The sequence below is a fragment of the Arachis stenosperma genome, chromosome 2 (assembly GCF_014773155.1).
Source record: "Arachis stenosperma cultivar V10309 chromosome 2, arast.V10309.gnm1.PFL2, whole genome shotgun sequence".
NCBI lineage: Eukaryota > Viridiplantae > Streptophyta > Magnoliopsida > Fabales > Fabaceae > Arachis > Arachis stenosperma.
The window spans coordinates 84,563,409-84,578,173 of NC_080378.1; the positions used below are offsets into that span (position 1 = coordinate 84,563,409).

At 38.9% G+C, this 14,765-nt stretch overlaps 1 protein-coding gene across 1 annotated transcript; it reads left to right on the forward strand.

The window, feature by feature from the left end:
- The first annotated feature begins 1,500 nt into the window (after nucleotides 1-1,500).
- Nucleotides 1,501-2,292, forward strand: LOC130963085 (uncharacterized). The gene is made up of 2 exons (XM_057889236.1): nucleotides 1,501-1,911; nucleotides 2,047-2,292. Exons 1-2 carry the CDS (start codon nucleotides 1,501-1,503, stop codon nucleotides 2,290-2,292), a joined length of 657 nt encoding a protein of 218 aa, XP_057745219.1.
- The last annotated feature ends 12,473 nt before the right edge of the window (nucleotides 2,293-14,765 follow it).

The following is a 14,765-nucleotide window of genomic DNA, read 5'->3' on the forward strand; positions in this document are numbered from 1 at the left end:
TTTTTGGTGCCGTTGCCGGGGATTGAAATAGATTGACAATGATTAAGTAAGGTGGTGGTCTAGATTAAGCCCTTTTTCTTTGTTTTTCTTTATTTTTACTAAGCACATTAACTGTTTGACACATTATGTCACCTAACCCTCTAACCACATTCTAGCACTAGAATGTTCGTGTTTTATTTGGTTTGTTTGTGATTTTTGCAAGTCATGGAGGCTGAGGTGCGTGAAGAGGGAGTGAGCAACAATGCCCAGCCTACAAGAAGGGTGTTGGCCTCTTACACTATCCCCAATCCCAGACATTATGGGAGCAGCATCCTCACCCCAAATGTTCAGGCAAATGACTTTGAGTTGAAGCCTCAACTAATCACCTTGGTGCAGAACAATTGTGCTTATGGAGGTGGCCCTCTTGAAGACCCCAACCAACATTTGTCTGTTTTCTTAAGGATTTGTGAAACGGTCAAGACAAATGGTGTGCATCCAGACACATACAAATTGTTGCTGTTCCCATTTTCATTGAAGGACAAGGCTGCTCAATGGTTGGAAGCCTTCCCACAAAGAAGCATCACTAGCTGGGATGATCTAGTTAGTAAATTCTTAGCCAAATTTTACCCACCTCAAAGGGTTATTAGATTGAAGACTGAAGTACAAACATTCACACAAATGGATGCTGAACCCTTATATGAGGCATGGGAACGATACAAGGCTCTAATCAGGAGGTGTCCTCCTGAAATGTTCAATGAATGGGATAGGTTGCAGAATTTTTATGAAGGCTTGACATTGAAATCCCAGGAAGCATTGGATCACTCAGCTGGAGGCTCTTTGCAGCTCATGAAAACTACAGAAGAGGCTCAAAATCTCATCGATATGGTGGCCAACAACCAATACTTCTTCGCTCATCAAAGAAACCACCAACCATCACAAAGGAGAGGAGTAATGGAGCTAGAAGGAGTTGACACCCTCCTAGCTCAAAACAAGATAATGCAGGAGCAGATTCAACAACAATTTGAGCAGATGGCTAAAAAGATTGATAGCCTGCAAGTTACAGCAGTGAATACAAGCCAACCATCAACCAAATGGGGGCAAAATGAAGAAAACCAAGAAGATCAGCAGCAGGAATAACCTCAATATGTGCATAACCAAAGCTCCGGCCAAAATGAAGTCTATGGTGACATCTACAATCCATCCTGGAAGAACCATCCAAACATAAGATGGGGAGATAACCACACTCAAAATCAGCAACCATGGCAACGAAATTCAAACCAAAACAACTCAAGAAACAACCAAAATCACAACCAGCAAAACACTAACCCCAATCCATATAGAAAACCCCAAAACAACCACTCAAATTCTAGCTACTGTCCACCCAATAACCAAACCACTAACCAAAACACCCACCATCAACCTTCAACACCCCACAACCAGCCACAAACATCACAAGACACTCAAAGGATCTCTAACTTGGAGACATTGATAGAAAAGATGATGAAGCACCAAGAGACAATGATGGAGAAACTCATGAAAAATCAAGAGATGGCAAGACAAGATCAAGAAGCAGCAAGAAAAGATCAAGAAGCAGCAAGAAAAGATCAAGCCACAACAAGCAAAAACCAAGAAGATTCAATCAAAAATCTCGAGAGGCATATGGAACAAATGGCTAAACGAATTACAGATGCATCCCCAAGTGCCACTCAAGACCACCCAAGGGACAAAGGAAAAGCTACAAAGTGGGAGGAGTGTAAAGCAATCATAGTGGAAAGTGAGAAGAAAGCCATCAATCAGGAAGAACACAACAGAGAAGTTCCACAAGAAGAGACAGAAGAGAGAAGTGAAGAGGATCAGAAAATTAAGAATGCAAAAAGCTCAAAGAGAGATAAGGACATTCTTGAAACACAACTACAAGAGAAGAAGGAAAGGGTGAAGCCACATATCCCCAAACTTCCATACCCTCAGAGGTTCAAAAAAGAGAATGAGGATAAGCAATACTCAAAGTTCCTGGACATATTCAAGACCCTCAGCATCAATATTCCTTTCTTAGAAGCACTTGAACAGATGCCAATGTATGCCAAATTTATGAAGGAAGTGCTGACAAAGAAAAAGTCCCTAAAAGAAGGACAAATTGTTGAGATGACAAAGGAATGTAGTGCTATTCTCCAAAGAGAGTTACCAGAGAAGAAAGATGATCTTGGGAGTTTTTATATACCTTGCACTGTAGGAGACATAACAATTGAAAAGTCATTCTGTGACCTTGGTGCAAGCATAAACTTGATGCCTTTGTCTCTAATGAGGAAACTTTGAATTTGTGAGCTGAAATCCACACGAATACTCCTTCAAATGGCTGACAAATCCATCCAGCAAGCAGTTGGAGTTGTAGAGAATGTGCTGGTAAAAGTGGGAAAATTTCTTCTCCCAGCTGATTTTGTCATTCTGGATATGGAGGAGGACCCTAACACCCCCATCATCCTAGGGAGGCCTTTTCTTGCTACGGGCAGAGCACTGATAGATGTTGAAAAAGGGGAATTGTTGCTGAGAGTGCATGATGAGCACCTAGCATTCCATGTGTTTAAAACCCCACATGAGCCCACTCAAGAAGAAGAGTGTACGGAGGATAAGGCCAGAGATCAAAGTTTGAAGGAGGTAGTCAATGAGTTAGCTCCAAGACTTCCAAATCCATGCTTGAAAGAAGTAGAGATGGTGCAACAGACCAAAGAAATCAAGGAGGAACTAGATCCAAAACTTCCAGATGAGAAATTCAACATCTCAGATAAGGAACCACCAAGGCAGGGAGTATCTTTTGAGAAAGAAAAGAAGAAGAGGCCAAGAGGGTGGAGAAACAAGAAGATCCCTACTGAAGATTTTTCACCAGGGGATAAAGTAGTGTTAAACACCCAACCAATGAAGGTGTCCCCACAATCATCCGAATACTACACTGTGGGACAGGCCCTGAAGCGAAGGACAGGAAGGAGCGGAATCAATGTGTTCAAATTTCTGGCCTTGCACCGACCATCTAATGGACCGTGGACTAAACGGCCACTGCCTGAAAGAAAGGACTATGTCCCGTGGACCGCCGCCCCCCCCACAAGGTACATCTCGCGCCTATGGGCCGCTATAACTATCCAAGAAGACACTCGAAACTGGAAGGATACAAAAACCCACCCGGTGGTATACTTAGTGTAAGCAAACCGGGTCCTTTCACTTGAACACCTAGAGATCATCAAAAAGGAGACCTGAAGGAAGTTCACAGTAAGAGGAGAAAAGCTGAGGCACTATGATCCTCAACCCCCATGATCTAAGTGGATTGATGTCAAGCTAATGACAATAAAGAAGCGCTTGTTGGGAGGCAACCCAACCTGAGGTAGTTCACTTTTCATAGCTATTTCAATAAAAGGGTGAATTAGACTTATCTATATTGCAAGGAGCTAAGTTTGGTGTTGCACACCAAAATAAATTAAGAGAGAATGAAAGATTCTAAGTTTGGTGTTTCACCAAATTCTCATTTAAAAGCACATTCTCACCTTCTGCATACATGGATGCTAGCTCCGAGTAATCAGATAAACTAATTAACCAATTGTTTACTTTTTAGTTTTTCTAGTTTTTATTGTCTTTAACAAAGATAGGAGGATTTCACATATAGTTATTTTGATGCATGAGGAAAGTGGCAAGGAACTAAGTTTGGTGTTCACACACCAAAGTAAGTTCAAAAGCCTACAAGAAAATTCTGCACACTAACAAGTTACCTAAGGGCTTGAGAAACAAGCAACTTCCATGAACTTTATAGGAATTCAATCACTCTCTTGGAAGGGTTACATACCATCAGCTGAGAGTAAGAAGAAGAAGCCACCAAGAGGTTGTATTGTCACTTAATTTTATCAGCATTTAACTGTTCTAATTTGGAAGTTTGAGTGTTACCATTGCAACAGTAACTGTTAGTTCAGTCATTTTGCATCTTGAGTGTTCTAGTTGAAATAAGTATGCTAGTTTAAGTATGTGCTTGTGTGTTTACTTTCACTTAACAAAAAGCATGCTTTGTCCCCTGCATTTTCAATTCAATAAAAGAAATATTTGAATGTGAAGTGAGATAGTCCTCTGTTAGACAGAAGTACAATAAAAGTAAGTGGTGGTATGTATGTGTGATTGTATGATAGCTCACTTTTAGTGAATAAGAGAACTAGGATGTCTCCTTCTAAGTAGAAAGTGGCCTACTGTCTATGAATCTCAATCAAATAAAAGTCCTTGGTTGGAAAGAAAAACAAAAAGAAAGAAAAAAAAAAGGAGAAAAAGAAATAGCCAAAGAGTGGCAGTAGAACAAAAGAAAACAAAAAGAAACAAAGCTGGACACCAATAGCTTGAACCTTAGAATATATGCCTATCATGTCTTTGTATTAGGATCTGCTTGGATTATTAAGCTCTTTGGAGTGCATCAACACTCGGTGACTTGGGTTAACTAACCCGGGATCATCAGCTGAAAGTCCACTATCAAGAGCAACCTAACTACAAGACATTTAGTAGCCCAAAGAGGTGCTGGGCATCAATGTTCTAAGAAGGAATATGAGCCAAGTGTCTACAGTGAATAATGTGTCAAGTATAAAGAAAAGGAAATGAACTTGCTACACATGACACTCAAATAAAGCTTATGAACAAAATAATAGCCAAGGATAAAGAAATAATGAGAGGTCATAGCAGTATGTTACTTGAAGCTTGAAGGAGACTTTCTAGGCTTAAGAGTCAATAAGAGGTGAGTGTTTACATATCCACATAAAACCCCATGAACTACCAATAACACTCTACTAGCATGAACATCCTCTTCCATTTCATTCTTTCTTCTCAATAAATCATTCCTTGCTTGGGGACAAGCAAGCTTTAAGTTTGGTGTTGTGATGACAAGTCATCTTAGCCTAGTTTTATTAGCCTTTTTCTTTTATTTTCAATTGAATCATGCACTTTCTTGAGCCAAAAGCAAGCCAATTGGGTAGATTTTCATGTTTCCTTTGATTTAATCAACCATGTATGAATTCATGCTATTTCATGAGGTTTTATGCTATAATTGTCACATATTATGAAAGAATGAATATCTCATGATTTTGAGCATAGCTTTGATGTGTTTGGTTGATTAATGATAGGTGAAGAAAGCTTGGAGAAAGGTTGATACAAGAAGGAAGGGCTAGGAGGAAGAGAGAACAAAAAGTTTGAGCAAAAGTTTGCCTCAAACTTTAGCTCAAACTTTTGGACTAATTGAAAATGAACCAGGAAGCAAAAAGCTGGACCAAAAGTTAGCCTCAAACTTTTTGGCTAACTTTTGGGCAAAAGCTGGAGCAAAAGTTAGCCCCTAACTTTTTGGCTAACTTTTGGGCAAAAGCTGGAGCAAAAGTTAGCCCCTAACTTTTTGGCTAACTTTTGGCATGAAAAACACTCCCTGGATGCACCAAAAGTTTGCGCCAACGTTAGCCCCTAACTTTTTGGCTAACGTTGGCGCCTGAAAAACTCTCCCTGGGCTAGCAAAAGTTTGCGCCAACGTTAGCCCCTAACTTTCTGGCTAACGTTGGCGCCATGAATAACCAAGGGGAGGCCAACGTTGGAGCAAAAGTTAGACCCCTAATTTTTGCCCCAACGTTGGTATCAGCAAAATGAGGGAGCTGATATGAAAAGTTGGAGTAAAAGTTTGCCTCAAACTTTTACTCAAACTTTTACTCAAACTTTTGCAACATTCAAACCCGGTTCACTTGATTCACTTCGGTTCCTTTCCAAACTCCAAGAGCAATCAACCAAGGCCTCTCTCAACCCAATTCCACCAAGAGCAAAGGCCCAACTCAAGGCTTAAAGATCATTTGAAGAAAGTGTATAAATAGCATAGAATTCAAGTTATTCGGGGGCTTTTTTTTCTTTTGAGCTTTTCTTTTTAGTTTTCATAGGGGGCTTTCCCTTTTAGTTTTTAGAATAGTTTTCGGAGAGCTTTTGGTATTGAGTGATCTTTAATTTCTTAGTCTCGGGGAAGGAGAATTCACTTCTTTTCCTCTTAGTTTTATTGCTTTCAATTTCAATTACAATTGTCTTGGATCTTGGGTTGGAGAATTGAAGAAATTCTGTTTCAATCTCATCCTTGGATCTTTCTGTTTATTTACTGCTTAATTGAATTTCAATTTTGGTTAATTGCTCTTCATCTACTTTCTTTGCAATTTACATTTCCCTTGCAATTGTTCTTGTTGGATCTAGGAAGGCATTGAGATCTAGACTTGGTTTTCTAATCTTTGGGTCCTGAGATCTGATACCAAAGTTTACATTCTGTTTTTGCTTTTCATGTTCATTTACTTGTTTTGCTTCAGATCCGATTCAACCCAAACCCTCTTTTACTCTTCTGTTTGATGCAATTTACTTTTCCTTGTTTAAATTCTGCAAATCCAATCCCCAATCCCCTTTACAATTCCAGCCGTTTACATTCCTTGCACTTTGAGATTCCGCAATCTACATTTCTTGCATTCTAAGTTTTTGCCATTTAATTTATTGTTCTTTAAGATTCAGCACTTTAATTCCTTGCCCTCTTTAATTTCATGCAATTTACACATTTCCTTTACTTTCAATGCAATTTAATTTCTGTAAATCAGAAATCACTCAACCAAATCTTGATTCGCTTGACTAAATCAACCACTAAACCAAAATTGCTCAATCCTTCAATCCCTGTGGGATCGACCTCACTCCCGTGAGTTTTTATTACTTGATGCGACCCGGTGCACTTGCCGGTGAGTTTTGTGTCGGATCGTTTTCCGCACATCACCGCCCAAGTGTAGACTTTTGATTTGATTTATGTATGAGAACTCCTTTATTGATTCACTTATTCATATAAATTATTATTTTTTCTAACTAAAATTATTGTTATAATAATGTTTATATGGTCTCATGTGACTTATAGATGTACTATCTAGTCACTGGGTTGCAAAACTCACTCCGTTTTTCTAAAATTATATTCAGGAATAAATACTTGATTATGTGAGCCTTTCTATTCGAGAGTAATGATCTACAATGGATATCTATTCTTTGTTGAGTTCTTAGACATCATCTGCTCCATATGTCACAGACAGGATTCATTCATATTTATTTATTTTATTTTTGTTTAAAACATGAAATTATTTATTCTAGAAAGTGTAAATTTATTCAAAACATTTGTAACCTTTTTGTTTATCTTATATTCGAATATGTTAGACTTGCTAGGGGATAATTTCCCTGAGCGCCAGTCATGGCTCATTTTGGGCTGTGACATATATAATAAATAAGGTCCCGGGAAAATCAGAGGCAATTTTAGAACGCCGACACTCAGATTATAAAACTTAAAGGAATAATTTGAACCAAAAACTCTCTATGGTACCCAAGTCACAATTTAACTCTAACCCTGCAGTTTACTTTCTGTCTCATTTAACTCTATCCCTTGCTTTCACTTAAACCTAACATAATATTCTATACATTTTACCGCTTACTAATAAATCATTGTTAACCCACCCTTACCATTGATCCAACCATTCATGGCCTATAGCCCAAATCAAACAAGCTCGGCCTTTGGCCCAAAAAAACTCAACCTGGCCTCCGGCCCAATTCAAAACAAATCATCATTATCATCAGTCCACCACCAAAGTACTCAAAACAGAAAGACAATCACAATCACAAGCAAATACAAGGCAAACATATTTAAAGAACAGTTACAGCAAGTATCACAGTTACCAGTTGAACAGAATTTATCAGATAGGCAAACCAAAACAATTATGCACACCCAAATAAAGCAAACAAATACAACATGATGCATGCCTATCCTACTGGCTATGAGCTCACATGTCGATTAAATTGCCAGAATCTGACACATCTGGTAGCTAACCCAGATATTTGTCTCTAGGTTGCACATCTCCAGGAGGATCATAAACGAAGGAGAATGCCTTTCCACATCGAAGGTGCGTGCCTTTCCACCTTCTCCTAGAGGATATACGAAGGAGAGTGTCTTTCCTCATCGAAAGAGTGTGCCTTTCCACCTTGCAACCAGAGAAGAATGTGGGAGAAACAATATGAAGAAGAGTGTCTTTCCACCTTCCCCACATCCACATCACGACAAGAGAGGGAATCCTCTATCCTCAACTTGCCATCTGATAAGATTTTCAAATTAACATGCAAGTAGGATCACACCCAGACCTTGCTATCTCGACCATTCCGACCATACTCGGTCATTGCCAATCTCAACATTTTCCTCTCAACACAGTCACGTTGCGAATCAAATCTTATCATTCTCAACTCTATCCTTAATCATATATCATCATCAATTTATGACTCCAAGCCTTTCTTCACTTTCAAGTAACCTCCCTTTTCAGAGCTTAATCTTGTCACTACCCTTAATACTAATATTTAGGGTCTAAAAGAGTAAAAATAAAGGTTTAGAGGTTCAAAATTATGTTTTAAAACACAAAACTCACTTTGCCGATTTCAGGGATCACACATATGCATGGGTGAACTTTTTCTTGGTCACGTCGCATGCAGTGGTCGCGTACACAAGATCTGTAGATTGGTAAGTGTTGAATGCTACAGAATTTTTAGCTTTGCACTCCAAATTTTCAACGTGCATAACTTTCTTCTTTTAAAATATTTTTCATCTGTTCTTTGAATCATGTAAACTCCACATAGCTAATTTTTATATGAAACAAGTTTAAAACAATTTAAGAGTCTGGAAGCCGAGTTATGGCTCGTTGAATTTCAGCCAAAAATAAGATTTTCACAAAAATGCTTGATGAGCGGATAATTTGTACGCTTTTGGCATTGTTTTTAGTATGTTTTTAGTATGATTTAGTTAGTTTTTAGTATATTTTTATTAGTTTTTAGTTAAAATTTACTTTTCTGGACTTTACTATGAGTTTGTGTGTTTTTCTGTGATTTCAGGTATTTTCTGGCTGAAATTGAGGGACCTGAGCAAAAATCTGATCCAGAGACTGAAAAGGACTGCAGATGCTGTTGGATTCTGACCTCTCTGCACTCGAAGTGGATTTTCTGGAGCTACAGAAGCCCAATTGGCGTGCTCTTAACGGCGTTGGAAAGTAGACATCCTGAGCTTTCCAGTAATATATAATAGTCCATACTTTGTCCAAGATTTGATAGCCCAAACCGGCGTTCAAAGTCAACTTCAGAATTCCCAGCGTTAAACGTCGGAACTGGTACCAAAGTGGGAGTTAAACTCCCAAACTGGCACAAAAGCTAGCGTTTAACTCCAAGAAGAGTCTCTACACGAAAATGCTTCAATGCTCAGCCCAAGCACACACCAAGTGGGCCCGGAAGTGGATTTTTAGGTCATTTACTCATCTTTGTAATTCTTAAGCTACTAGTTCCCTATAAATAGGACCTTTTGCTATTGTATTAGACATCTTGGTAGCTATCTTTGAGTTTTATCCTATCTTAGATCATTGGGGGCTGGCCTCACGGCCATGCCTAGACCTTGTTCTTATGTATTTTCAACGGTGGAGTTTCTATACACCATAGATTAAGGTGTGGAGCTCTGCTGTACCTCGAGTATTAATGCAATTACTATTGTTCTTCTATTCAATTCAGCTTGTTCTTATTCCAAGATATTCATTCGCACTCAAGAACTTGATGAATGTGATGATTATGTGACGCTCATCACCATTCTCACTTATGAACAAGTGACTGACAACCACTTCTGTTCTACAAGCAAACAAGGCTCTAATGTTTATCTCTTGGGTTCTTTAACCGGAATCTTCGTGGTATAAGCTAGAATTGATGGCGGCATTCAAGAGAATCCGGAAGGTCTAAACCTTGTCTGTGGTATTCTGAGTAGGATTCAATGATTGAATGACTGTGACGAGCTTCAAACTCGCGATTGTGGGGCGTTAGTGACAGACGCAAAAGAATCACTGGATTCTATTCCGACATGATCGAGAACCGACAGCTGGATAGCCGTGCCGTGACAGGGTGCGTTGAACATTTCCACTGAGAGGATGGGAGGTAGCCACTGACAACGGTGAAACCCTTGCATACAGCTTGCCATGGAAAGGAGTAAGAAGGATTGGATGAAGACAGTAGGAAAGCAGAGAGACGGAAGGGACAAAGCATCTTCATACGCTTATCTGAAGCTCTCACCAATGAAATACATAAGTATCTCTATCCTTATCTTTATGTTTTATTCATATATCATCCATAACCATTTGAGTCTGCCTGACTAAGATTTACAAGGTGACCATAGCTTGCTTCATACCAACAATCTCCGTGGGATCGACCCTTACTCGCGTAAGGTTTATTACTTGGACGACCCAGTGCACTTGCTGGTTAGTTGTGCGAAGTTGTGTTTATGCCATGGTATTGAGCACCAAGTCTTTGGGGCCATTACTAGGGATTATTTGAGTTGTGAAAAGTAGTGATCACAATTTCGTGCACCAAGTTTTTGGCGCCGTTGCCGGGGATTGTTTCGAGTATGGACAACTGACGGTTCATCTTGTTGCTTAGATTAGGTATTCTTCAGAGTTCTTAAGAATGAATTCTAGTGTTTCAAGGTGATGATCTTATCATCAACAAAGCTGATTGATTCTCATCAATTTAGCTCTTGAATGCAATGTCCTGCTGAAGCTTGGCTATCATGTCTAATTCCTTTAGACTAAAGCTTTAGACTAACATTGCATGATTCCTGGAATTCTCATTAAGAATTTTGATACCTTTATTTTCTTTTCCACTTAATTTTCGAAAAAAAAATCCAAAAAAAAAGTTACAAAATCATAAAAACCAAAAATATTTTATGTTTCTTGTTGAGTCTAGTGTCTCATTTTAAGTTTGGTGTCTTGCATGCATTGTTTGTTTGATCTTGGTTCTGTTTTCAAGTCAATAATACAGGGAACTGAAGATTCAGTACATGCAGCAGAGGAATTATACAGAAAAAGCTGGGCGTTCAAAACGCCTGATGAGCGGATAATTTGTATACTTTTTGGCATTGTTTTTAGTATGTTTTTGTTATGATTTAGTTAGTTTTTATTATATTTTTATTAGTTTTTAATTAAATTTCACTTTTCTGGACTTTACTATGAGTTTGTGTGTTTTTCTGTGATTTCAGGTATTTTCTGGCTGAAATTGAGGGACCTGAGCAAAAATCTGATCCAGAGACTCAAAAGGACTGCAGATGCTGTTGGATTCTGACCTCCCTGCACTCGAAGTGGATTTTCTGGAGCTACAGAAGCCCAATTGGCGCGCTCTCAACGGCGTTGGAAAGTAGACATCCTGGGCTTTCCAGCAATATATAATAGTCCATACTTTGCCCAAGATTTGATGGCCCAAACCGGCGTTCAAAGTCACCTCAAGAAATTCCAGCGTTAAACGCCGGAACTGGCACCTAATTGGGAGTTAAACGCCCAAACTGGCACTAAAGCTGGCGTTTAACTCCAAGGAGAGTCTCTACACGAAAAAGCTTCATTGCTCAGCCCAAGCACACACCAAGTGGGCCCGGAAGTGGATTTTTATGTCATTTACTCATCTATGTACTAGTTTTCTATAAGTAGGACCTTTTACTATTGTATTAGAGAGACTTTTGGGTAGCTATCTTTGTTTTATGCTATCTTAGACCTTTGGGAGGCTGGCCATTCGGCCATGCCTAGACCTTGTTCTTATGTATTTTCAACGGTGGAGTTTCTACACACCATAGATTAAGGTGTGGAGCTCTGCTGTACCTCGAGTATTAATGCAATTACTATTGTTCTTCTATTCAATTCCGCTTGTTCTTTGTCCAAGATATCACTTGTTCTTCAACATGATGAAGGTGATGATTGACGCCCATCACCATTCTCACCCATGAACAAGGTGACTGACAACCATTCTTGTTCTACAAGCATCTGAGGCTTAGTGAATATCTCTTGGATTCCTGATTGCACGATGCATGGTTGATCGCCTGACAACCGAGTGCTCGCCTGACAAACGAGCCAACCATTCCGTGAGATCAGAGTCTTCGTGGTATAGGCAGGACCTGATGGCGGCATTCAAGAGAATCCGGAAGGTCTAAACCTTGTCTGTGGTATTCTGAGTAGGATTCAATGACTGAATGACTGTGACGTGCTTCAAACTCCTGAGGGCGGGGCGTTAGTGACAGACGCCAAAAGAATCAATGGATTCTATTCCGGTCTGATTGAGAACCGACAGATGAATTCCGCTATGCTGTGACGGAGCATATGCAATCGCTTTCACTGAGAGGATGGGAGGTAGCTGCTGACAACAGTGAAACCCTACACGAGCTTGCCATGGAAAGGAGTAAGAAGGATTGGATGAAGGCGGTAGGAAAGCAGAGAGACGGAAGGGAAGGCATCTTCATACACTTGTCTGAAGCTCTTACACCAATGATATACATAAGTATCACTATCTTTATCTTTTATATTATTTTCGTTCATCATCATATATATTTGAGTTTGCCTGACTAAGATTTACAAGATGACCATAGCTTGCTTCAATGCTAACAATCTCCGTGGGATCGACCCTTACTCACGTAAGGTATTACTTGGACGACCCAGTGCACTTGCTGGTTAGTTGTGCAAAGTTGTGTAATGCCATGGTATTGAGCTACCACGTTTTTGGAGTCATTACCGGGGATTATGAGAGTTGTGAAAAGTATTGTTCACAATTTCGCGCACCAAGTTTTTGGCGCCGTTGCCGGGGAATTAAATGTCCTAACTACAGTTTCGCATTTGTTCCCTGCAATAACAGTGCCATGTTTTGATCCGGCAACAACACCAAGTTTTTGGCGCCGTTGCCGGGGATTGTTCAAGTTTTGAGCAAGCTTTTGGTAACAATGCCTGGGATTGTTCTAGTTTGGACAACTGACGGTTCATCTTGTTGCTTAGATTAGGTATTTATTTTTTTTCGAAATTCTTGAAGATGAATTCTAGAGTTTCATGATGATTTGTTGAAATCTGGCTGGCTGAGAAGCCATGTCTAATCTGATTGGACCAAGGTTTCAACTTATCACCACAAGAGCTTGTTGATTTTCATCAATTTTGCTTTTGGAGCAGTGATCCGCTAAGGCTTGGCTGACCTTTGGTCATGTCTAGTGTTTTGGACCGAAGCTTTCCTTGAAAGCTTGGCTGGCTGTGAAGCCATGTCTAATGCCTGGACCGGAGTCTTAGACTAGCATTGCACTGATTCCTGGAATTCTCATTAAGAATTTTGATATCTTTTCCCACTTAATTTTCGAAAAACATAAAAAAAAAATTTTACAAAATCATAAAAACCAAAAAAAAATATTTGCTGTTTCTTGTTTAAGTCTAGTGTCTCATCTTAAGTTTGGTGTCAATTACATACATTCATTCATGTGTCTTAAGGATCTTCAAGTAATTCTTGATGATTTCTTACTCTGATCTTTGAATTCTTTTGGCTTGAGTATTTATGTGTCTCATATAGTGTCAGTAGTACACAAACTGCTAAGTTTGGTGTCTTGCATGCATTGTTATTTGATTCTTGTTGCATTTTGATTATTAAAAATCCAAAAATATTTTTAATTTGTGTCTTTTCAAGTCAATAATACAAAGAATTGAAGATTCAGAACATACTGCAGAGGAATTATACAGAAAAAGCTGAGCATTCAAAATGCCCAGTGAAGAAGGCAGACTGGCGTTTAAACGCCAGCCAGGGTACCTGGTTGGGCGTTTAACGCCCAAAAAGGTAGCATTTTGGGCGTTAAACGCCAGAATGTATACCATTCTGGGCGTTTAACGCCAGGATGGTGCTAGGGGGAAGATTTTGTTTTCAAATCAATTTTTTTTCAAGTTTTCAAAGTTTTTCAAAACCAAATCTTTTTCAAATCATATCTTTTCAATCAAATGTTTTCAAAATCAATTTCTTTCCTTTTTCAAAGATACTTACTATCAATTAATGATTTGATTCAACATTTCAAGTATGTTGCCTTTTCTGTTGAGGAAGGTTTTATGTTTGAATCATATCTTTTCTTGTTAGGCAAGTCATCAATTTCTTTTTAAATCATATCTTTTCAAATTGTTTTCAAAACAAATCTTTTTAAAATTGTTTTCAAATCATATCTTCTCAATCACATCTTTTTAAAACCATAACTTTTCAATCAAATCTTTTTAACCTCATCTTTTTCAAAATAGTTTTCAACCAAATCTTTTTGACTTCTAATTTCAAAATCTTTTTCAAAAATCACTTTAATTCTTCCCCACTTTCAATTTTCGAAAATTTTCAATCAATTTTTAAAATGTTTTTGACATCTTTCTAATTAATTTTTGACATCCTTCTATTTATGGAGTACTACTCCTTCTTAATGCACAATTCGAACTCTAACTAATCAAGTTCGAATTCTTCTACCTTCTTTTCTTCTATTTTTCTTTTCCTCTGACACTTCAAGGAATCTCTGTACTGTGACATAGAGGATTCCACATTTCTCTTGTTCTCTTCTCTTTCATATGAGCAGGAGCAGAGACAAAGGCATTCTTGTTGAAGCTGACCCTGAACCCGAGAGAACCTTGAAGAGAAAACTAAGAGAAGCCAAGGCACAACTCTTTTTAGAGGACCTGACCGAATTCTTCAAAGAAGAAGAACACATGGCAGCCGAAAACAACAACAATGCCAACAATGCAAGGAAGGTGCTGGGTGACTTCACTGCACCTACTCCTGATTTTTATGGGAGAAGCATCTCTATCCCTGCCATTGGAGCAAACAACTTTGAGCTTAAGCCTCAATTAGTTTCTCTAATGCAACAGAATTGCAAGTTCCATGGACTTCCAATGGAAGATCCTCATCAGTTCTTAGCT

Coding starts and splice junctions, on each gene's coding strand:
- LOC130963085 (XM_057889236.1), top strand. CDS start 1,501: ATGGAGAAACTCATGAAAAATCAAGAGATGGCAAGACAAGATCAAGAA. Junction 1,912..2,046: donor TACAAGAGAAGAAGGAAAGG/GTGAAGCCACAT, acceptor GCACTTGAACAG/ATGCCAATGTATGCCAAATT.